Genomic DNA, 24,633 nt, shown 5'->3' with positions numbered 1-24,633 from the left:
TCAAGACTCGCTGTTGGTCGACTGGAAGAAATCGCTCCACTGCGGCCGCCTGCACATCAAACGCATAGCTTCTAAACAGGATTTTTGAACAAACTGTATTACAGAACATAAGTGAAGTCACTTCTCCTCCCTCACACCCTCCAAACTGTCAGTGACAAGACAGGCGGGGAGAGTATTAAACAGAGCAGCAGACAGAGAACTAGACAGACAAACTGTCAGACATACGTAGAAGACAGGTGAACAGACAGGCAGAGCAAAAGATCGACAGTCAGAAATAGAGGAAACAAGAGAGTGGGATTACAGGACCATTAGGCCAAAAAAATAAATAAATAATAAATAGGTAAAATGAAAAATGAAAATTATTTCAATCCGTTTACGTATATAGTGGGAGGGCAGGAACATTTTTCGGCTTTGGTAAGGGGGTCATGAGAGAAAAAGTTTGAGAACCGCTGACGTAAGCCAACATGGGGTTAAACATGTCTGCTCTCTGGATAAGTGCTCAGCTAGAGAAAAGTTTGTCATGGTCAAAAGTGAAACTTAAGCTCAGACCCAACCTGGCCCAGTTCCATCTGAGGACACAAAATCAATTTCCACTCACCTTTTCCCTCCTTTCACAGGCTGTCACTTAGCCACAGCAAGTTTCTTTCAGAATCAGAGCTGTCATCTGGTCAACTTATTGATCTATACAAATCTCTAAAGACCAGGAGCTAGCACAGTCCTACATCGGTGATCATCGTCCAGGATTTGGGGGGGGGGGGGGGGGTAAAACCTCATGAGACAGTTTGGTTACAAGCCCAAGACTTAAGTTAAGCAGCAAGGTTGAGATTCTGTAAAAATTAAAAAAAGAAAACACAACAGGTATGACTGATGACAGATCAACCAGTTTATTAGCTGTGCAGACCAGGAAAAACTGCACTAGCATGTACAGAAACCAGAAAAGTGGCTTCCAAAATGCTTAGAGGAAAAGAAACAGCATAAGTGAAAACATTCATTACAGCATGCTCTGAATGCAGCTTTAGGAGCAGCACTGATATTTGTATATTTTACTTCCAGCAAGTAGATTGTCTTAATGCCGTTTCACACTGGAGCGTACTTTGTCTTCTCACTCATTCTGCCATCTCAAATGTGAACTGCTAAGGTAATGTCACTAGAAATCCTTTTAGAAGTACCACATATTGCCTGAAAGCTCACTTATAGCCCAGTTTCATCCAAAAGGTGGCCTTCAGCTATAAAAATTATTCTAGTGTTTTGTTGTGACCAAAAAGGAAAACAAACACAAATTGAGGCTACCGCACATCTCGGACATGTACAGTACAGACCTTCAGGGAGCTTTAACAAAATGGGTTATGTAGCTGCTAATCGCGAGATATCAGAGCAAGGCAAGTTCACTTGTACAGCACACTTCAACAAGGCAATTCAGTGTTTTATGTAAGACAAAGAATTCAAAAGGGCGCATCCGATGATGAACTTGAATCCGATGAACTTGAAATGGCAAAACCTTCACTGTGGGAATGACATACCGTCTAATTTAGGACTGACTGAACTTTAGGGGGAAATGAAATCATCTTCAACACTTATTAAACCACAGTTCATGAGTGTGAGCATCTGTAAGAGCCGAATATGCTTCTAAAACACGGGTGACCTACATCTCACATGGTGCCTGACAGAGGACCTATAGGATGCTACTACAAAGTGCTGCTTTCACTCCACTTTTACATTTAAAACTCAGTGCACATTAGGTAGAGAATATAACACTGAAAAGCTACAAAGTGGTCCTTCAGCTGAGAATTTTGTGTACAGCTGGGTTTTCTGAAGATCAAGAACAAACATGCAAGCTCAACTGGATATTAGATGAGAGAATCAACAGTAGTCCAACACGGCTACTAATGAGTTTCAAGAGCAACTGATTTTCATGCCATGAATATTTCAATTTGGTCTCTGAGACACACCAGGCAGACCATGCAGAGCAGTATCGGAGCCTGGAGGTTCCTGAGGTTGTAACACAGGGAGGAACATGGTGCATTACTGACCTCTAATGGCAGGACAACATAATCACACATCCTGTACAAATGGTTAAAAAATGCTCTTACTAAATGCAGCTTACAGTTACATCCACATAAGGATACATTGTTTAATTTAATAAAAACAATCCTATAACTCAAATGATGAACCACCATTTTATCAAACAAAAAAAAAACATCTTTATTTTAAGAGTACGCATGACAGCTATTTAAAAATAGCACAGCATCATCCGGTCGTCTTTTATACAAATATTTAGGATGGTGATATTAACATGATAAACACTGTACAATGTTTGAAAATACAAACAGGCATCCCAGCCAACTTCAGCGATATATGAAAACCTATAACTTGAGGGCCAGTGCATAATTTATCAGTAAAAGTAAGCATTTGACAACTTCTCAATCTCACCCATTAACTTAAAAACGTACGCACACACACAGACAAGGCTTACAAATTACTAATGAATGCCAAAAAATAAAAAAGTGTACCAACGCTAGAAAACAAACTGGCAAACTTGCCCACATTAAAACTCTTTTCCTTCACAAACTAGCATTAAAGATTTATTTCCAATATTATATAAAAAGACAAGACTAGACTATGTGTATAAATATTTAACATATTAACAAATTATATACAAACTGGCAAGATGACATTTTTGGGGTTTTGAGGTGACATCTCACTGGGACAAAGCTTTCTCCAAAATGTCAATGTTGACCAACGGCAGGGACGCAACCTCGAAAAACACCCTGAAAGATATTAAAGAATCGATTAACAGGACTGTTTCATCTCACCACTTCATTATAAATGAGTCGGATGGGTTTTATGCGTCTTTAGATTCAGGGCTTACTTGTGCGAGTATTTGTTTCTGATGGCTCTGAGTTTATCGTCTGCGGGGGCTGAAAGCATCACGTAGAGCTTCCTGACAACGGGCGCCAAATCTGACGTCTCATAGCCGGAGTGGAACTGCAGGATGGGAGACTGCAGTACAAGAGAAAACAAGGAGGACATTTGCACTGTTGCTCATACATAAATGCAGCCAGATTGAATCTTTAAAAAGCTACAAAAACCAAATATAAAATTCACATCTCGGGTTTCATGACTCAGCCTCTGTAGTTTTCAATGTGTTTCATAAACATTATCATTTCTAAATTGCAAAAACCCACACAGCTGCTGATTCTGAGTCAGACAAGGAACAAAATGAAATTACCCACCATCCCTTGTACTACTGCTGCAATGAAAACTTAAATTTACATGGAAAAGATATTTACATTTAAATTGAAAGGAGAGGGACTGTTTGAGACAGAGCTGCGGTCTGGCTCTTCATGCAGAACTGAAAATACAGCCTAGTCAAACAGCTGAGAGTGGAAGTCCACCTTTAAGAGGTTATGCTCACTTTCAGGTTCAAAATCTTATTTTGGGGTTGTTACCAGAACAGGTTTGCATGCTTTCATTTAAAAAAAAACAAATAAAAACACCATTTTTGTGTCATACTGCAGCTCCTCTTTTCACCCTGTGTTGAAGGCTTCGTTTTAGCTATGGAGTGATGCATCTCACCTCTACAACATCTTTGTTGGGAGTTGCACATGCAAAGTTCCTAGTTAAGGACTACTAGCCAATCAGAAGCAGAGAAGGGCAAGTCAGTGAGAAGCAAGTAAACACAGCCAGCTCAGCAACATGGACTGGAGCAAGAGTTTCAGAGTGGTGAGTTATTAATCTGTAACAAAAGTATCTTTCATCCATAAAGTTTTAACTGAGCTCTGTCTCTACATCACAGTAACAACTTTATGTCCACTGACTGCCTGGAGGGTAGCTGGTGTTTGGAAGGGAGAGGAGAGGCAGCAGGCGGACGTCTTGTCACTGTGTGCTGCAGCTCAGTTTTTTTCCACCGTTTTTTTTGAGGGTGTGTCAAACTAGCCGCTTGGCGAGCGTTATGATGCGCATTTCACTGTTGGACAGTTTCGAGCTGTTTTTTTACAGGCAGTTCAGAGCTGTGTTTTCTGTGGGAGATGGGAACTCCCTTTGGGGTGGACTTAGGTTTGCAAAGTGAAAAAGCCCAATTACATGCACAAGAAAAGATATATAATAAAAGAGAGGGGAAAAAGCCAAAAAGCATAATACCACCTCTTTAAGTGGTAGACCTATTCACCTATTTCACTTGTAGAGCAAACAGTCTTTTACAACGATGTTGTCACAGGAACGAAGCTATCAGGTAAAGCCTCAGTTTTGTTTTGCTATCACACTGAAATAACTAGGACTGGCCCGAATGTCATTTTTTTGAGCTTCGAAGCTTCGATAGTAATTAAGAGTGAATAATATAATTGTTTAATGGCCAACAGGTTGCAAAAAGAAGCCTGATTGCATTAGACTCAATGACAAAATGACCCTGCTTCTCACTTGATTTACCTCAGTAAACACTTTCCTGATGAGTTTATGGTCTCAACAGCTAGTTTCAAGTCTTCTTTATTACAGCATGATGTTTTTGTAAATTATGGTCCCATTTAAAAGGAAAATAGCCGATACAGCAGGGTATGCTTTAAGGCGTTGCTACCACTACGACTTGTGAATCAGGACAGAGATGAATCGTATCCACTGCACGGTGTACATTTGACCAGTGCTGTTGAAAAAGCTTATTTAACGAGCCGTGAACTTGTTTTTGGGTGCTTTCTGCGTCTACATTAGTGAACTTTGAAGCTTTCAGTGTCTTTTCAGCTCATGAAAGGTAATTCTAACATGTTGGTTGCCTGGAAAAAAAAAAAAGTCTTTGTCAGTGTTCGGTTATACTAAAAAAGTCACTAGCTACATACTAGATTAATTAGTTTAGATTAATATCACAGTTAACTTGAACTGCACCTTGCTAACCAAGCTAGCTAGCGCCACGCTCCATTTTGCTCTCCTCCCAAAGAAAGAAAAGTCCTTACCCACTCCGTTACAGTCAAAATGGTGTTGAAGATAACAACAATTTATTCATCTTGTATTGTGCCTAACTTTAGTGTATCATAACATATCGGGTATAAAACTAATCTCCAGATGCTCCAGTTCAAGATGACACCAAACTTTTGTCAATTTTTGAGCCCTGACCAGACTAGGTAAGCTTAGTAGTACCCACATCATAAATCTGGTATGATAACAAACGTGACCCTAACTCTGGCACAAACATCTCAATGCAGAGCTAAAGGCTATGATCAGAACAGAGAGTTAAGTGAGCCTACCCATCCTCCCAGGTCTTTGGTGACCAACGCCATCAGCAGGCAGGCTGAGGCCAGCAGCGAGCCTCTCTCCGTCACTAGCTCCATCTCCATGAGACTCATCTCGCAGTAGTACCGGGCTAGAGTCAGCGTGTCCATGCCGGCACTCACACACTGCAGAGACAGCACAGCAAACAAGAGACTGTCAAGAGCGCGTGCACACACGCACGCACGTGCCTGAGTCAAACTCCTACAAACAAAAAGGCTCTTTGTGGATTTTGAAGAGGTGCAGTTAGCAAAGTAATAGAAGGTGCAAGAGCTAAACCAAGTAAACGGCCCACTTTACCACCATCACACACACACCTTGGCATAACGTCTGAGGAACCGATAGGGGATGGGGATGTTGATGTCGAAGGACAGCGTCTGCAGGATGGTGGCCTCTGTGGAGATGAGCTCCTCCCTCTTGTACGCGTCATCGCAAATATAAAGAAAGTCGTCGACACAAGGCGGACTGCGCTCCTGCGGGGTCATCAAAACAAAAAACAAGAAGCAGTGGTTTAGGTGTCAGAAATTGGTGGAAAAGTGTGATCCTCCATCCTATATTGTATTTTGGGATATTTAAAGGTCCTATGGTTAATTTAGTAAGCATGGTCGGGGTCTACTTCCTCTTAACTGATGCTTCAGTTTTCTACATGTTTCCTTCAAAATGCTGCTGAATATGTTTGCTATGCTGTCACGCTGAGCACACATTAACAAAGCAGAGCTAAAAAAAAAAAAAACTAGAGTACAGTACTTCTTTTTACAATTCCAAGTTAGTCTACCAAAGGAGAAACTACACTTGATTACAGATGATATGTCAAATCTTAAGAGAGTTTTTGTTTTCATAAGGGACCTGGATCTAATGTGCTCTTTAAATATATCCTCACCTCAAATTTGGAGGCTATGAGCATGGCGGTGGAGCCAACGAGCTGCAGCAGCTCCTTGTCCACTGGAGTCTTGGACAGGTAGTGGTCCGTCATTTTCACGGCCAGGTACAGGGTCTCGTGGTACAGCTCAAAGTTCTCCTAAACAAACACATAAACAGAATTCTTTGTTTTGCTGTAATTTGATTTCTGGCATCCAACTGAGCAGCAGCGCCAGCATCCTCTTGATTTTTGCAATTACGTGCTCCAAAATTTACGATTGATTGAACCCCTGGAGAATTAATTAGCAATGATTTTTTTCCTTCTAATTTAACAAATGGATTACCTTGCCCACTTCACACCTTTGAAATCTCACCTGTACTTCAACCAGCCAGTCAATCAGGATGGCCCTCATCTCGGGGTTGAGGCTGGGCTGCTGGGGCATGTAGTTACAGAGGACAAATTTTTCCTGCAGACAGTAACACAGAAGAGAGACGAGATAAAAACAGAAAGATGACCTTTGGATTGAGATTTTGCCCGTAAGCTTGTCTTTTCAAATCCAAGGAAGACAGTTCAAGCGCCTTTTAGAATTGGGTAACAGCGTTTTGGTTTGGCTCACCTCTCTCTTTTTGAGGTAGTCGAAGATGTCCTTTGCATACTCCGGACACATGTAACAGTCCTCCGAGTTCCCAGAGTCGATGTCAAACTCCTCTGGGATCTGCAAGGACGGAGTGAATATGAGTAAAAGTAGGAGGAAACAACATTTTAGCAAACTCTTCCAGATTGTTTGTACAGGCCTGAAGCTTCTTTGGGGTGTAAAATCTTTCTTACCGCTTGTTTCTGAAGGTGTGCTGGCACTTCTCGGGCAGCAGGGGGCGTAGCAGCCACCCACTCTTCTATGGGAGCTACTACGTTCTTCTGCACCTCCTCTTCCTTTTCCTCCTGTACGTCACATTCGTCTTTCTCAGCAGGCGTCCCTTCTGAGCTCACAGACGAAGACCTGCAGAGGGAGAGAGAGTGCAAATTAAAGACTGAAGGATATAACTACAGAAGAAAGGGACTTAAGTGAAGTGGAGAGTGAACGGTTAAAAGAAAAGCATGGTGTTATTACTTTTTCAGATTGGCATGATTCTTCGTTGAAGCCGAGGTGGAGCTCGTTTTCTTCAACTGCTTCTTCCCAGATTCCTTCTTCCTCCCCGGAAGGCTGATCTGAACCTTATGAGCCTGTCAACAAATTGAGATTAAAATTAATTAATGATTGTGTCCGAACTCACCCCCTCCACTCGTTTTCTATTTCCCAATATAAACACTTAGTAGTGTACATCGAGTAAGATTATGGACATGATCCAGATTCTCATCATCATAAGTGACGTTCAGTCTTTTAGGAAAACCGTCAAAAGTACTAAATTGACTCACGTCCAAGAGCTGGAATATAACAGTTTTGGTATCAACACATCACCGACTCAAACCTCTGTGCCACCTAAGTGTTTTGACAGCATCGGCATTTGTGAGGACAGACAAACATGGTGCTCGTTTCACACCCAGGTGAGGTAGCACAGTCCACACATTCACACCACAGTGGAGAGCTACTGGCAGCCCATTTACACCGTCACACCAAACCCCAGGGATGCAGTGTGTCACTCACTCAAACACACACACACACACCCTCCCTCCCTTATGTGTCATTTATTAAGTTTCACATAGGGCTGAACAATTAATTAACTGCCTACTGCAGTTTTCAAATCACAGGAGATGTGTCAAAATGCCATTTTAAATTAGCACATCATATTCTAGAGACTTAAAACATCTTCATTTGGTACAGATCTTTGCAAGATTCACACCAGTCAAGTCATTTTAATATGCTTTTCAATAAAAACAGTGATGTTCCCCCTAATATGGCAATTGCAATATCAGTCAAAATAATAGCAATTGCAAAATCGTTCAGCCCTAGTGATACATTTCCTGGAGAGGAAAAACAAAAAACAAACACACAATCAAGAACCTGATGAATACAGAGTAATGGTCTGACTTTGATTTTGACTTGCTCACAGTCAGACGGTATGGTGGCCAGCAGGGACACACTTTCAGAGACTACTGTTTAATAAATGTCCACTGAAGCCGAATTTGTGTTCATTAAGGCACAGAAGTAATTCCCATGTGTAAGCAGCCCTTTTAAGGTTTATTAGCCTTGGGTTGGAATTAGTACAAACCCTTCAAATGTTTTTTGTGATGATATGAATATGGCGTTAGACTGGTTTTCCAGATGCATTACATTCAGACCATGGTTCGACACAGTGCTTTTCTCTCAGGGCAACACACGGTGACCGTCACCACAGTGTTGGATATAAACACTATCCCACTTACGTTCCTGAAGCTGACGTCACCGTTGGGTCGGCAACATGACAGACACGGACCACTAGCCTGTCGTCAAGAGGGTGACGAGCAGTTAATAACATTCAGAGCTCAACAACACTTAACCGGCATGCAGACAGCAGCTAGTGAAACCTAGCCTTAAGCTTGATTTATACTCCTGCGTAGGGTCTTACATGCGTAGCTACGCCGTAGGCTACACACGTAGCCAGGCATTTGTGCACAATTGTGTTGACTTTTACCGTCCGAGCAGGCTAACTTCCGGTTTGGCCCTCAGCTAACGTGAATGGGGGTAAAATTGTAAACGAGCGGCTGGTTTAGCCTTTTCAAATGTTATCGACCGAATGGATCACATTCTGATAGTGAAACGAGTCATTTCTCTCAGGTTGTGACAGTCAAATATATTGACCCACTGTGTTACAGCCGCTTATAAAAGTTACTTCAAAGTACGGGCACTTCCTGTCGGCTCGGCGGCACTGCAAGGCTTCCCAGCCGACCAATCACAGAGCTTACGTTCCGCGTCGACTCGAAGTGTAGTTACATTTTTGAGGAGGTACATGTCAGGCTAAGCCATAGGTGACGGCGCAGGGTAGGGGGCTACGCCGTCGATTTGACGCAGAAGTAGAAATTGCACTTTAGCCCGTCTTTCTCAGTCTCAGATCTAAACTCAAACCTGGGAGGTTTATGAGGAGAACATATTTGTCAATATGTAGATACTAAATTTTAAAACCTTTTTATGTTGTGGTGTGCAGGTACCCCACTTGCCTGAGTCCAGACCTTTGAATCCGTCAGCATTTCAGCTGAGGACTAACAGTTAGCCAATCAAGGAATGCCTAATATGCTGTTCTGTGTGCAGTGTGCAGGAACCAAGGAGTAGTGATTAATAGGCGAAACGCCTAGATCACAATAAATCATAGTCAGTCATTTCAGAGTGCGATGGGCTTGTTTTATATTTCATTGCTTACTCCTATCCAATCTACCAGCGCCTGACCGTTGTTGCTGCGCATGTGGAATGCACCATAACACATCCATGTTCCAGCCATTTTCTTTACAGTGTCATGAGTACATTGGTTTGTGCATAGCAGTGGTTTCAGTATGAACAAATGCAACACCGAAGCAGGTGTTCTAACACAATGATCCAGTCAGAGGAGACTCAAAGTAACTGTGATATTAGGAAACTCAGACATCCACTTTAGAGCCCGCTGCCAAGTACATCCACTATGTTTTCAGGAAAACAAACCCAGAACACAAATCAATACGCAAACAATAAAGTAGCCTGGCAATTTTATTACTAACACAGTAGCAAATATATATACATGCAATGTAAATGTTTCATTATTTTGTGGTGTTTTGAGAAAATTACAGCAAATGGAAAATGTTGGTAGGTTCATTTTAAGTGACAGCAGGAGACTTTGTGTCAATAATTAAATCAAACAGCTTCATCTAATAAGTTTTAGCTTTGAGCCCGATTCTGACTGCTGACCACTCTTACCTATAACCCACATGACTTACATTAGTGATGTCGATAAAAGCAGTCCTCTTCTTGGGGGCCCCGTGAGGAGGGGAGGAGGACCTCTTCACCTGCGGACCTTCCTCCTGCAGCACAAAAAAAGGAAACTGAAAACACACTTACAAATCACGTGCATGCACGGACTGCAAAGAGAAAAGATGCTGTTTTGCACTCATTTTAATCGTTGCCTTCCAAACCAACATGAATGCATGTTTCTTTCACCTGGTTCTCAGTCGTTGTTGCATTTAGCTTGGGTAATGTTATCTTGCTCCCAGCAGAGACTGTGGCTTTCTTTCCCCTCGGTACGGGCATGGCTGTCTCCTTTATCCTCCGAAAACAAACTCTGCAGCGGCTGCACTGTGATCTGCTTTGCAAAGAAAAGTACACACAAAAAATGGCGGGTCCTTTTTAAAATACAAAACAGGCTTGCGTGTTCCTGTGGTGTTATATAGAAAAGATAATTAGTTTTACCAAGCAGCAGATGACAAGATCATAAAACCGAGCAGCCATGTAACGTTATGCAGCTTTGCTGGGGGGAGTTTCTACACTAAGACTAAACTGCTCTGGATTCAAAATATCAAGCTAACAGACGCTTAAATTATTGTTTTTTTCCTACCCTGTTTTATTATTCCTCCTCGTTTGGTTCAGTCGCTTGTTTTAGGGACGATGCAGCTTATTTAGCGGTTGTAAATAGTCCAGATTTGCGCTGTTGCTTCTCAGACAGGAGCTCAAACAAAAGTGTTTCAGCTGCAGATCCAAATCTGCTGCGCCGCGCTGTCATTGGCTGGAATTTGAGCCGGGCGGACCAATCAGAAAGCTGCAAGGAATGCCGTTGCTAAGAAGCGTTGGTTTTATAGTAACGGCACCGCCCGGAGATTATTGATTACTTAAAGCAGAAAGTTAAACATAACTTATTATATATGAAAAAAGGGAATTTGTTAATTTTTTATGTTGTATGTTATGTTATTGAGTAAGTGTGTTATTTAGTTAAGCTAAATCTATTCAAGTGACTTTATAAATAGCATGCGCGCGGCTCGCTGCTTTGGATTTAAATGCAACGAACCCTGGAGGAGGAGAAGGCAGGATTTTCAAACATCACGGAAGCAGTTTAAACGTTGGGCATTTTATTGATGTTTCGCTCAGACAGACTTGGCAAATATACATTAAGTAGTGCTCTATCAAGTCCATCATGAATTCGTTCTCTATTATTTTTTATTCATACCCGATATGTACATGTTTACATTTGTTTCTATGTTTCTATTACTATTTATCTATATTACAATTCAATAACGTTATGTAGCCTGTGTGTGTGTGTGTGTGTGTGTGTGTGTGTGTGTGTGTGATAAAACCTCATCTTAAACAGATACCTACAAGATCTGCACACATACAAATACATGCACTTAGACTCACTTCTGATTTTCATTATGTAGCCTAATTCAAAATAAACCATTAAATATCCAATGTTCATGTTAATCTGCAAAATAACTGAAATCATGGCATCTGAATTTGAAAATGTGGTGTTTTAATATTTATATATATATTTATTAATTTAGCTGGCGCTTTTATCCAAAGTGACTTACAATTGCTAAATATCAGAGGCTGCAGGCTTCTGGAACAAGTACGAGTTAAGTGTCTTGCTCAGGGATACAGTGGTGGATGTCACTCAATTCAGTTCAGTTCTATTCAGTTTTATTTATATAGCGCCAAATCATAACAACAGTTATCTCTGAGCGCTTTTCATAAAAGAGCAGGTCTAGACCGTACTCTGTGATGTTATTTACAGAAACCCAACAGTTCCCACCAAGAGCAAGCACTAGGCGACAGAGGCAAGGAAAAACTTCCTTTTAAGAGGCAAAAACCTCGAGCAGAACCATGGCTCAGGTAGGGCGGCCATCTGCCTCGACCGGTTGGGGGAGAGAGAGAGAGAGAGAGAAAGAGGGAGGGGGATGGAAGGAGAGAGAGAGGGGAGGGAGGCAGCCTACACAATATACACACACAGAGGTACAGACAGTAAAGGTGATATTTACAGTAGTGTTAATGATAATAATCGTAATGTTAATGATTATAATTACAATAATAACAATAGGACTAGTAACAATAGTTGTAACAGAGGGTGTCGAGCAGGAACACGGGGGCAGCAGATGACTTGCAACCACAGATCCAGACTCCACCATAGAAATCCATCTATGGACTCCACAGCTCCAGAGCCAGAAACACCTGCAGGAAGTGATAAGAGGAGAAAGGAGAGGGACGAGAAAGCACAAGACTACTGGAAAGGGGAGAAGTTGTGTTAGTAACATGCATTAATGGGATGAGGTTGCATAGAGAGGCAGAGAAAGTAGAGGAGAGAGGAGCTCAGTGCATCATAGGAAATCCCCCGGCAGTCTAGGCCTATAGCAGCATAACTAAGGGATGGTTCAGGACTCACCTGAGCCAGCCCTAACTATAAGCTTTATCAAAGAGGAAAGTCTTAAGCCTACTCTTAAATGTGGAGATGGTGTCTGCCTCCTGAACCCAAACTGGAACCTGGTTCCACAGGAGAGGAGCTTGATAGCTGAACGCTCTGGCTCCTAGTCTACTTTTGGAGACTCACAGTGGGAACTGCACCCCAGGTTTCCCACAACAAAGGCATGTGTCTTATCCACTGCACCATCGCCTTTGTTTTAAAGCTTCAGATAGAGGATATTGATCAATAATGACAACTGAGCAAATTCCATCCACCAGTGAAGACCATGAGATGTGGCTGAAAGCTCCTAGTTGGGAATATTTGTCAAAGCAGTCATTAAGTTTTTAAGATTTCTGCCGATTTGCTTCTATATGTTTGCCTCCATTGAGAATCTTTAAAATACAGAATCAAAGAAGTAAGAAGGTGTCCCATTTTAATTAGCACTTTTAGCTTGAGAGAAACTGTTTTATAGTAAAAAATTATAACAATACTTTTGTATATAGAGCGATCTAAAACCAGGAAAGACTCTCCTATAAAACTACATTTTAAGTGTGCAGAGCCTCAGGGCCTTGACTGCAAATGCCCTGTCCCCTTTAGTTTTAAGTAGGGCCTCTGGAACAGACAACAGACCACTGCCTGAAGATCTCAGATTCCCACCACTGCCTTTAGGCAGTCACTAACATTAAAATCTATTTAGATTATCATTTCGAGCAATGAGCTCACCGTCACACAGATAAGTATTTCCTGAACTGGAGCACAGAGGGCCTCCTGGGACCCACAACACAGACTTACTGCAGTTACAGTTTGGACAATACAGGGTCATAAAAATCCCATTTGTGCCCCTGGAGGGCAGGTTCAGGGTGGACAGCAGGCGAAGCTGGCAGCTAACATCCATCCAGCTGCCATTAGTTTGGGAGGGTCATTCTTGTCTGAATAACAGGAATTGAGGCCTTAAAGTGTATCTCAGTGTTGCTAAGAGAACAAAATAAATCTTAGATGAATCCATTTTAATCCTCTTCTGAATTGATGTCATCTCTGAATACACCCTTTACACACACTACTAAATCACTTTGAACACAATATCATAAAACTCCAATACGAACAAACATCTCTTGGTTTTTGTTTCACCTCCATGCAAAGCAAAAACATGAACAGGTTCAACAAAAAGTCCCTGGGCCCGCTCCATTTAAACATTCACCCCACGTTTACTTTATTTGAATAGGATACTCTGACGCAGCTTCAAGGCCTACAGTTCAAGCAGTGCAATCTGGCATTTAATGAAGTCCACAGAGAGATTTTATCTCTTATCTTATTTCATCTCCCCTCCCCGTTGTCCTCATCCAAGACAATAGACTTCTTGTGAGATCAGTTTTTTTATCCAGACTGCTTGTGTCTCCATCAGAGCTGGGAGAAATAGTTTCATAATTGTTATGATTTAGTTGACACTGCTAAAAAATCTACAGGGTGGGTGGGACTACCCGTAAGTTTTTATTATTTGAAATAGGATATTCACATTAAGAAAGACAATGTGCGCATTCACACACGAGGTACAACAGCATAACGTCATTGATTAGTTGAATCTCCCGACACTCCGACGATATCGGTCAGGATGAACTGACAACAGCCTCTCTAATCATGAAAGTAATTCGTTAAAGCACAAACATCAGTGGTGCTACTGGCTTGTTAAGAGGAGCAGAGCTCCCCCGTAGTTTGCACCCTGACTACAATCTCGACCATTGGATTCTCGCAACAGGAAATAATGTTACTCTTCAACTCATCGATTTGTTTTTCTGGTGCCAAAATGTTTTTCAGTGTTGGTGAATTATTAAAAAAACAAAACACCACTTAATTTCGGGTTAAAATGCGTAGAGATTGTAACTGGTATAATATTACTGATTTTTTTTTTAGTAATGCGTTATATTACTGCGTTACAGCAAAAAACAAGACATTACTGTAATTGCGTTACTTTTGTATCTCATTACTCCCAACACTGTATATTTGTATACTGTTCTAGGTACTTATTTATGTCCCGTGTACACTTGCAATAAAGATTTAAGGAGGGAAAAAACAATTATTATTCTGACATCACATGATGTCTGAATAATGGAGAAGCTACTGTGGTCGACACACTCTGTCAGCTCTTGTGCTAAATAATACATGTGATATCCGCATTCAGCGTAGTGACGAAACGCACTCTGTAGAGCCGTTTTCCGTTTGGGCTACTGTTGAAACATGGCAGTGCAACATGGCGACATCCATATTTGTGGACCTGCAGTGTACGTAGATAGAAATGGCTCATTATAAGGTAATAAAAACATAACAGTTCATAAGGTCTTTATACACCGCTGAAAACATTGTTGGATGGATATTATATTGTGTTTCTGTCAATAGATCTTCTCAAATATTACACACTGAACGTACAAATTTGAGGTAATTGTATTGTCCTTCAGGGGAAACTTTACTTCATTACAGTAACTTGAGAGTTTTAGTTATATATTATATTATATTTAGTTACATATTAAAGATATAAAGTCTTATTATAGCTAAATTAGCTAATAATTACCCAGCAGTAAATAGAAGAAGAGCTGAAACGATTAGTCGATTTATCAATTAGTCAAAGTAATTTTTCATGCTAAAAAATTTCCTGGATTCAACTTCTGAAGATTTGCCAGATTTTCTTTAAATTACTTCAGTTATATGAATGTGTTTTTTATGATTTTGAGGGGCCTACTATTTGTCACTATTTTATGAATTTTTACAAACGAAACTATCAAGTAATAATAACCTAAGTCATAGGGGACATTTTACTGTTTTAAGTGCTTTCACTTTTAATACTTAGTAAATTTACTTGTAGCGGAGTATTTTTTACAGTGTGGTATGAATACTTCTTCCACCACTGAAATTGGCTGTAGTGCACCAACCTGAAGTAAAATCATAAAAGCACTGTATCCTATTTAAATTAAATTTTGGCTAAGGTTCTGGTCTAAATCTGAGACGCTTGCCTCCTCCTCCTTCCCGGCCATGAATCTCCTCCTGTTCTTCCTCTCTTCATCATTTTGACCTCTTGAACAAAGGAAAAGAATATAACAGGCAGAATGATTTCCTATTAACCTAAAGCCTGTTTACATAATGTATATTTGTCATTTGCTGATGTTGTCAATGAAAAAACAATCACACACCCACATACAGTTTCTCTTTCTATCACACTTACACAGGAAGTGAGTGAAGCTTGTGAACTCATTTGTCAAACCATTTCCGTGTAAACTCATTCGCAGCAGAGAGACCTAAGAGAGCCAACCATCCCCCCTTTTACTTAACTGGTAAGCATGTGCTGCCTGATGTTTTCTGTATCTTGTTATTATATTTTGTACATAACTTACATAACTTCTGGCTTCCATTTTTACTGAACTGGCCCTCTAGATTCCTTCTGTTTCTTGCCAGGTATCACAGTAAATCAGAATTTGATCTGCAATACTTCATAAATCTTATTTTGGTCAGGAAACCTTTTTCCTTCTCTTATTTTCTTAAATCTCCGGTCCAGTTTGTCTTGGGCTAACCATATGGAAAACAGCATTTTTTTGGTACAAAAGTGGATTCTAAAACCCTAAATACTCCCCTTCACAAGGCTGCCAATTTAGATTTGTCACATTTCATTAAAAACACTATAGGGGTGGAAGAAACACAGTTTGAATGAAAGGTCAACTGAGGCACTGCATTTCAAAACATTATTTCGCAACGCGCTGAATAGCATTTGTGCTGTGAGCACCATGTAGATGTTAGAAGAGACTGTAGGTGAGGTGTGTTAGTATGATCAACAGACTTTGTTTAGACAGGGTTGTGTGACACAAGAACACCCAGGAATAAAGTAGTGAGGAAGCATCCCCATCTCATAAACATTAGGATGTCGAGCTGCCAAGAGAAATCATTTTTTGTTTTAGCTGTAATTTGTTCCACATCTGAGCTTCATTCTCTATCTTGTCTGGGGTCTGTCCATTTTGAATTCGGGCTGTGGTCCACCGAGTGAGTAATGGCTGGATAATACTGTGACACAAGTTCATCTCATGCACACCAAGAGACTACAATCATTTGGTAACGCAACCTCCGGTGTTATCATTCGCTTTGGCTGAATAAAGAGAGCATGGCGTGTGTTACAACTAAATGTTTAACATTTTTGTTAAATTTATATCACATTTCCATCAAATTAGTCATTTTACAGAGGTGATAATAGAAGTACAATACTTGTAGTAGAACCAAAGAATAAGTTGAGGAAGTTCAGTTTCACATTACACGCTGTTTCGTCTGCTTCCTTTCTCAGTCAGAAAGATTCCTAAAATACAACCTACTTAGCAACTGTGATATAAGCAAGGTACAGTTTCAAAGAGTGAAAATATATATTTTAAGAAGTTTAGCATATTTGATGAAAATAATGCATTTAGTCTGCTGGCTAGACAAAGTTTCACAACATGGCAACCCTCAGGACTAAAAAAGACGATATACTTTCTAAGGTAAGTTCAGTTCTTTCACTTAAATAGGACCTATAAACATGCATGAATATATGGCGAGATGTCAAAGCGAGCTTCCACATAGTCTGGCATCCAGAACCATTAAAGGTTTGGTGTCTTGGTCAAGGGCACGTGCCCAGAAGCTGAACTGGCACCTCTTCAGCAACCAGTCCACACTCCATACTGACTGGTTCGTGCTTGACTTGAAAAAAACAACAAGGCAAGTCCACACCTACAGCCTATGGTCTCTGTAGACTGAGCTACTGTTGTTAGCAAGCACTAACAGCAATTATATTATCGAACTTCTGCTTTCTAATCTAGTAAATAAAACAATCAGAGCATTAAAGTAACAACCAATTATCTCGTCTCATCAAATGTAGCCTAAATACACCACAACATGGCATTTTTACACTTCAGTTGTTTGACTTGCATTTACCAAACTGTATACCAAAAATATCCTATTTGGAAAACACAGCTTTCAAGAAAGCTACAGCAAAATAGTCAGACTGTCTGGACTTTTTTCATAAGACTGACCACAATAGCAGTTTACAGAAAACGTGTCTGTCAAACGTTTATCAATTGTCCTAAAATGGATACAGGTGCCTCATTTCATGTATGCATAAGAGATCAACAGCATAATACTTTTCATGTAACATTTGCTTTGCTTCATTGCTGTTTTCTCAACTTGAAGTTACAGCTATCAAACAAAGCCCTCTCTCCATTAACTACAGATGTACACAAACCAAGTTTACAGAAATGTCAAGTTGCTGCTGCGGACGCCAGCGCAGTTTTTTTAAAATGCTAATCTAATACTGAACTGAACTTCCTGCTTGTCACATCCTGGCTGGCTGACAGCTCATATGGTGACAGGCTGTGGTCGAGGCCTCAATCTTATTTTCCATCAGAGGCTTCAGAGGGGACTTTCTGTTCTCTCTAACCCTGTATTTTCTTCCCTCCTTTTTTATGAGTATTGATCGCTTTCTCTTTTGCTGTTAATGCAGGCAGTATTACATTCTTTCAAGTTGTAGCTTATCTATTTCTTCTCTAATCTGAAGCAGGGATGTAGAAATATTTGTAGAGACTAAAAGGGAAATGCTGCACCATTTAGGCAAAATATTTATGTCCTGGTCGGCATAAACCGAACATGTTGGTTCTAATAAAAATACAAAAATTTAACTAATTACAGGAATGAGGCAGTGGTTCCAACCATCTTTGGACTCTTTTCTGTTCTTGTGCCTGGCTTTAACCATATTCTCCCACCAAAAAAATAGGCTCCAGGAAAAACAACATTTCCTTTACTTTTACTAAAATTATTACTTTTATCCTCCAGGATCCGATGCAGGCACTAAGTGCAGATCTAAGGGTGCCAGAGCCCACTCCAGAAAATGATGGCATTTCTGAAGGCCTCAAGAGAAGCCACCAAAACAATGAGGTTCTTGAGAAGTTTGCCCAAAACATTACAGAGAACATAATCCAGTCGTTTATAAGCCAAATGGAAATGGTGGAACCAGAGGTGGACTGTGTGGTGTCCGGATTTAATCAAAACCAGGAGATGTTGGCTGAAGAGTTAGCCTCAGCAGTGATAGAGGTTGCTCTGAGGGAGGTGTGTAACAGTCAAAACATGGAGGACCATCTGGAGGGTTTCCAGAGTTCAAGACCTTTTATGAATGATTCTGAGAGTGAAATAGACTTTTTGGGCATGGACTCAGAGACGGAGCCAGGCAAAGAAACCCAGACTTCCAAAGACACACAGCCCTGCTACCCACCTCTGTCCCAGTCAGGGCTACCTGTCATGGGATCCCTGGACTACCCAGACGCCCCTCCAACCACGCCTCTCCTCCCTGAGCTTGAGAGGAGCAGGAACAGTTTTGCCAGGAAGCTAAAAGGAGGCTTGGCAAAGGTTTTTCTGCCTTCACCGCCTCCGCCAACCCCAAAGGACGAAGACCCCCACTCAGACAGTGCCATTACGGACCCCAGGGTGGAGTTAATGGAGCACCTGATGCACTCACTGCCCACAGATGATTTGGCAAGAGACTCTCTTGAAGTAGGAACTCACCATGGAGACAATATGGAGGCTTTTGCGGAGGCTCTTTCATGCGATATCCTCGACTGGGTCTTGAGTGGCAGAAACAAACGGCAAATACCAGATAGCAATCTTCACCTACTAGCCCACCAACTGGCTGAAACCATCATCACCTCCTCTCTTGATGAAGCTAAAATATCTTTCTAGTGTTTTAATGAGGTACACACACTCGAAAGAACAAAAATATTGAGACCCACCCACACGTTGCCTCCTGCCTGACATTTTCATTAAAGTGTGGTTTACTGCAATAATATTGTTCAAGAATCTGAAGCTAATTTTGTTCTTACTAAATTTATTTCTCAATAAAGTTCAGTCAAAGCTCATCCAGATGAAGAGTTCAATTGTGAAATATTTATTGCAACAAAACTGACCAGCGATCCAACAAAAAGATGGCGTGGCACTTTTAATGACACGTAGCTGTATATTTTAGATGCTGGAAGATGAACTTGAGGTTGTGGTTTTAGGCCAAGATGAAAAAAGCAGGAAAACTCTAATGGTTTTCAATGCAATTTTGACTGAGATCCAACTGCAGTAACCAAAAATGTCCTTTAGATGGCAACACGGGAGCAATCTGAGTGTTTTAAGCTGATTTAAAATCAGTTTTTCATTTCAGAAGAAAAAGTTGTTTGCTATAAATATTCATGTCAGATTGTTGAAGCTATAATTGTCTTCATGTGTTGTCAATAACTTGTTTTGTCTGTCTTGATTTATCTTTACTGGTCAGGTCTTTTGCTAAATACAATACCTTAATAAAGACTTTGTTTTTGTATGTTAATTACACTTTTCTTTTTCCCTCATGTATTTTAATATCACGGTCAAGAGAAAACCTTTATAAATACAACTATAATATCACAGGATGAAAACAGTAGATGTCTGATGAATTTATATCCCACCACAAATACAGTAAATGATGCACTACACCATATTCAAGGGCATTGAATTTCTTTGGATGTTTCCCCTTGTAATTGGCCTTAACCTCATAGATTCAGTGTGATTCATTCATCCCCTGGACTGAGCTAAATATTGGCATTTGGGGTACATTTGTGTTCTGGCTCAAAGAGAATTAATTTTCATACTCACTCACTTACTGAGGTCAGATCCGGAAGACAAGGGAGCCATGGTGCTTAACCAAATAGTGATGTGATCCTACAGGGGAAAGAAATTGTTTTTCTTTCCTTTCTTTTCTTTAAAAAAAATCGTTGACTTTAAGAGAAGCTTAAGAGCCTTGAAAGAGCAGTTTTGAATACAGAGTTTTATTGTTGCTACTCATCTGTTATTGCACATAAAACACACACTTCTTGGATTGAAGAGAACAGGTTTGCAATCAGAGGCTAATGTTTGCATGTGTGCACAGATCTGCAGACAACACAAATCACTCCCCTGTCTCTCAGATAGGGTGAGTGGGAGAGAAAACTAGTGGGTGAACACTAATAGGAATGTGTGTTATCACTGACATCTTAATGTGGGCGGGGATCAGGAAGGAGTGTCAGCACAAACTGATCACATAAATGAAGACTCCTTTTAGAATTTGGACGCCGATTTAACATTTAGATGTACTTCTCAGCCACATTAGCTTTAGGCAATCGGTTATTTTTGGAGCTAAATGCAGCAACACGTCACGTATATTTGAGCCACATACACACAAACAGAGCACAATACACACACGTTGAGCTGGCTGCAGTATGCGATAGTCTCTTGGCTCGGATACATAATGTCACGGAATGCTTAGTCTCAACTTTTGACTCCCACTGCTGTTAAACATTATGTTTTCTCACCACGGGACACCACTCACACGCATACACACAGTCGCACACGCGCACGCAAATAAGCTGAGGGGCTGGGTGGACAGCTGGGGTGTCACAGAGGACACACGCACACACAAACACATCTGGATAAATGCTTGTTGTGTTGTCAGGTGGTTGGCTGCCAGAAAAAGAGAGGGGATGATGGAAAAGCGCGATGACACACAGATGATATATAGGAGGGGGGAGTTTATGCATACTATAATAAGAAATAAATGGCAGAGGTAAACCCATCTAAATTCAATGTATCCACCCTTTATGTAAGTGAAACAGTGCTTATTCACCAGATGTAAAAAGCATATCTAAATTAACATCATACATCACCATAAGAAGTGTTTGGGGAGTCAAAATTAATCTTTAAAGGGGCTTTCACTCATCTATGGTGCATAAATATAAACTTAAGGCACATTTGCTTTGACATTTTCCCGCTTTTACTTCATTAATCTGACATATATAGTTACCAGTGCATTAGTTGAAAAAGAATTTCTGTGGAATAACAGGATAATAATAACATATAATGACATATTTCCTAAAATATTGAATACTAAACGCTCTAAACCATGTACTGTAGATATGTACTACACAGTGTGTTATAAATTCTGATATTTAAAACAGGATTATTTGTTTTTTTCTTGGGTGGTGTTTTGACCACCAGTGGGCAGCAAAAAAACTGTAAAACATTGACATATTTTTAATTTACTCATCATTAAACTTGCTAGCAAGCTGTTGGGTATTTACACATCCAGAAGACACATAGCAAAATTATTATCAACTGAAAGTGCTGTTTCTGGCCAGTAGAAATCTACTTTTCATGCTCCTTGTGTCTCTATTTTGGTCTCAACCAGCTCCTAATTCTATTCAATTCAATTCAATTTTATTTATACAGCGCCAAATCACAACAACAGTTATCTCACAGCGCTTTTCATAAAAGAGCAGGTCTAGACCGTACTCTATGATGTTATTTACAGAAGCCCAACAGTTCCCACCAAGAGCAAGCACTAGGCGACAGAGGCAAGGAAAAACTTCATTTTAAGAGGCAGAAACCTCAAACCATGGCTCAGGGTGGGCGGCCATCTGCCTCGACCGGTTGGGGGTGAAGGAGAGAGAGAGAGAGAGAGAGAGAGAGAGGGAGAGGAACAGAGAGAAAAAGAGAGGGAGGCAGCCTACACAATATACACACAGAGGTACAGACAGTAAAGGTGATGTTGCTATAGACTAAATGAAAAATGGTACAGATATTTATAGTAGTGTTAATGATAACAATCATAATGTTAATGATTATAATAACAATAATAATAATAGGACTAGTAACAATAGTTGTAGCAGAGGGTGTCGAGCAGGAACACGGGGGCAGCAGGTGACTCGCAGCCACAGATCCAGACTCCACAGCTCCAGAGCCAGAAACACCTGCAGGAAGTGATAGGAAAGAGGAGAGGGACGAGAAAGCACAAGACTACCAGAAAGGGGAGAAGTTGTGTTAGTAACATTCAATAATGAGATGAGGTTGCATACAGAGGGAGAGAAATTAGAGGAGAGAGGAGCTCAGTGCATCATGGGAAATCCCCTGAAGAGTCTAGGCAGCATAACTAAGGGATGGTTCAGGACTAACCTGAGCCAGCCCTAACTATAAGCTTTATCAAAGAGGAAAGTCTTAAGCCTACTCTTAAATGTGGAGATGGTGTCTGCCTCCTGAACCAAAACTGGAACCTGGTTCCACAGGAGAGGAGCTTGATAGCTGAACGCGCTGGCTCCTAATCTACTTTTGGAGACTCTAGGAACCACAAGTAACCCTGCATTCTGGGAGCGCAGTGCTCTGGTGGGGTAGTAAGGTACTATGAGCTCTTTAAGATAAGATGGTGCCTGACCATTAAGAGCTTTGTAGGTAAGAAGAATGATTTTCCTGACGAAAATATCTGTCTCTTTAGCTGCTAGATGCTTTGCTACGATCACCACCTAGTTGCTAACTTTGTGTGTCTGCTGTTTGCGGCTGGCCTGCTAGCACTACATAATCGTAAGAAGGCTAATTAGAGCAGATTAAGTCCTTTTGATTTCAAAATACTTTAGAGAGACAGACACATCGTGATAGCAAGACACTTTCACAATTATCCCTTAGAGGATTTCTTTTGGCAATTCGTTTCCTCTCTTCACTTCTGATAGCACTTATGATTGCAGCTGATTTTTTAACCAACGGCTCTGGAGATGTTGCAGCATCTGCATCTCAGTGCTGTGCCAGAATTTCACAGCTCAGTCACGTGGATGTGTACTTTTTTATGAAGACACAAAGTCTTATCAGTCCTCGGTTTTCCAAATGAGTTTGATTGACCCCATTGGACAGTTCAGAGAGTTTTGGGTCAGATCAAATATTTGAAAATATTGAACCTACAAAATGTTTAAATCCTTAATAGTATTATAAGTACACGCTCAGAAAAAGAAGTACGGGTGTGTACTTAAAAGGGTACAAATGCTTGTCGCTGGGGAGGTACCCTTGTGAGGAGACAACTGTGTACTCTTTAGTGACAGTACACTTTTGTTTTAAATCACATTGGACCCTTTCTGTAAGTCAAAATGTGCACTTCTGACCTCTTAAAGATCAATACTGTACCTTTGAGAGAACATTCTTCAAAAGTGTACCTGCAAGTACAGAACCGTTCTTGTCTCGTAAGTCCATTTCTGAGTGAGTATTATGATGATTTGATCTCGGAGTAGTGAAGAAACTGGCCCATAACTACAGGAGTGCTGGTTCCAGTGCTTTGACTGTCTGGGAAAGCGGTGTCCGTCATTCAACTTGCATTGAAGTGCCCTTTGGTAAACCAACAAATGTTCTATTGCTGCCTCCAGTTTTAAATGTGAAGGGAGCCAGTTCCAGAAAAGAGGCATGTGAGCTAGATTGCATTTTCCTATATACTAAAATAGCCAGAGAAACTGACCCAGATCTGATACCTATCTATCTTCAGCGTCAGTTTAGGTAGTTACAAGAACAGCATTCCAAGGCTGCTGAGTGCACTTATCAGTCTATAATACGAGGACACCATTGGCTACTGGCTTTAAGTTCATAAATCTGAGTGAAGGGGGATCAGCAAACCCACACAGTAGAGCATGCAGGCCTTCTTTTTATCAATCGGGATTTGGACATGTGCAACAAAATCTTTGTTATTATTATTATTGTTATACACTCACCTAAAGGATTATTAGGAACACCATACTAATACTGTGTTTGACCCCCTTTCGCCTTCAGAACTGCCTTAATTCTACGTGGCATTGATTCAACAAGGTGCTGAAAGCATTCTTTAGAAATGTTGGCCCATATTGATAGGATAGCATCTTGCAGTTGATGGAGATTTGTGGGATGCACATCCAGGGCACGAAGCTCCCGTTCCACCACATCCCAAAGATGCTCTATTGGGTTGAGATCTGGTGACTGTGGGGGCCATTTTAGTACAGTGAACTCATTGTCATGTTCAAGAAACCAATTTGAAATGATTCGTGACATGGTGCATTATCCTGCTGGAAGTAGCCATCAGAGGATGGGTACATGGTGGCCATAAAGGGATGGATATGGTCAGAAACAATGCTCAGGTAGGCTGTGGCATTTAAACGATGCCCAATTGGCACTAAGGGGCCTAAAGTGTGCCAAGAAAACATCCCCCACACCATTACACCACCACCACCAGCCTGCACAGTGGTAACAAGGCATGATGGATCCATGTTCTCATTCTGTTTACGCCAAATTCTGACTCTACCATCTGAATGTCTCAACAGAAATCGAGACTCATCAGACCAGGCAACATTTTTCCAGTCTTCAACTGTCCAA

General features: G+C 40.8%; 2 protein-coding genes across 7 annotated transcripts; one reads left to right on the top strand and one right to left on the bottom strand.

Annotated features, from left to right (window-relative positions):
* Positions 1-868: 868 nt before the first annotated feature.
* ccnb3 (cyclin B3) lies at positions 869-10,756 on the bottom strand. Of its 5 annotated transcripts, none has more exons than XM_046065686.1 (13): positions 10,606-10,756; positions 10,212-10,353; positions 9,992-10,075; positions 8,474-8,530; positions 7,221-7,333; positions 6,941-7,109; positions 6,729-6,827; positions 6,486-6,578; positions 6,134-6,271; positions 5,571-5,726; positions 5,232-5,381; positions 2,870-3,000; positions 869-2,768 (listed from the first exon to the last, which is right to left on the bottom strand). In XM_046065686.1, the coding sequence occupies exons 2-13, from the start codon at positions 10,299-10,301 to the stop codon at positions 2,699-2,701; spliced, it is 1,350 nt and encodes a 449-aa protein (XP_045921642.1). In that variant the 5' UTR covers positions 10,302-10,353; positions 10,606-10,756; the 3' UTR covers positions 869-2,698. The 5 variants fall into 5 exon arrangements, with proteins under 5 accessions (XP_045921642.1, XP_045921643.1, XP_045921644.1 ...); XM_046065687.1 differs by having other exon boundaries at positions 10,212-10,356; positions 10,606-10,745; XM_046065688.1 differs by lacking the exon at positions 10,606-10,756 and adding an exon at positions 10,461-10,601.
* On the top strand, positions 3,670-19,743 carry si:dkey-171c9.3. 2 transcript variants are annotated; one of them, XM_046065690.1, is made up of 3 exons: positions 14,618-14,740; positions 15,711-15,755; positions 18,268-19,743. In XM_046065690.1, the coding sequence occupies exon 3, from the start codon at positions 18,274-18,276 to the stop codon at positions 19,165-19,167; it is 894 nt and encodes a 297-aa protein (XP_045921646.1). In that variant the 5' UTR covers positions 14,618-14,740; positions 15,711-15,755; positions 18,268-18,273; the 3' UTR covers positions 19,168-19,743. The 2 variants fall into 2 exon arrangements, with proteins under 2 accessions (XP_045921645.1, XP_045921646.1); XM_046065689.1 differs by lacking the exons at positions 14,618-14,740; positions 15,711-15,755 and adding an exon at positions 3,670-3,723.
* Positions 19,744-24,633: the final 4,890 nt, after the last annotated feature.

The sequence above is a fragment of the Micropterus dolomieu genome, linkage group LG12 (assembly GCF_021292245.1).
Source record: "Micropterus dolomieu isolate WLL.071019.BEF.003 ecotype Adirondacks linkage group LG12, ASM2129224v1, whole genome shotgun sequence".
Taxonomy (NCBI): domain Eukaryota; kingdom Metazoa; phylum Chordata; class Actinopteri; order Centrarchiformes; family Centrarchidae; genus Micropterus; species Micropterus dolomieu.
This window is presented reverse-complemented; position numbering and strand designations above follow the sequence as displayed.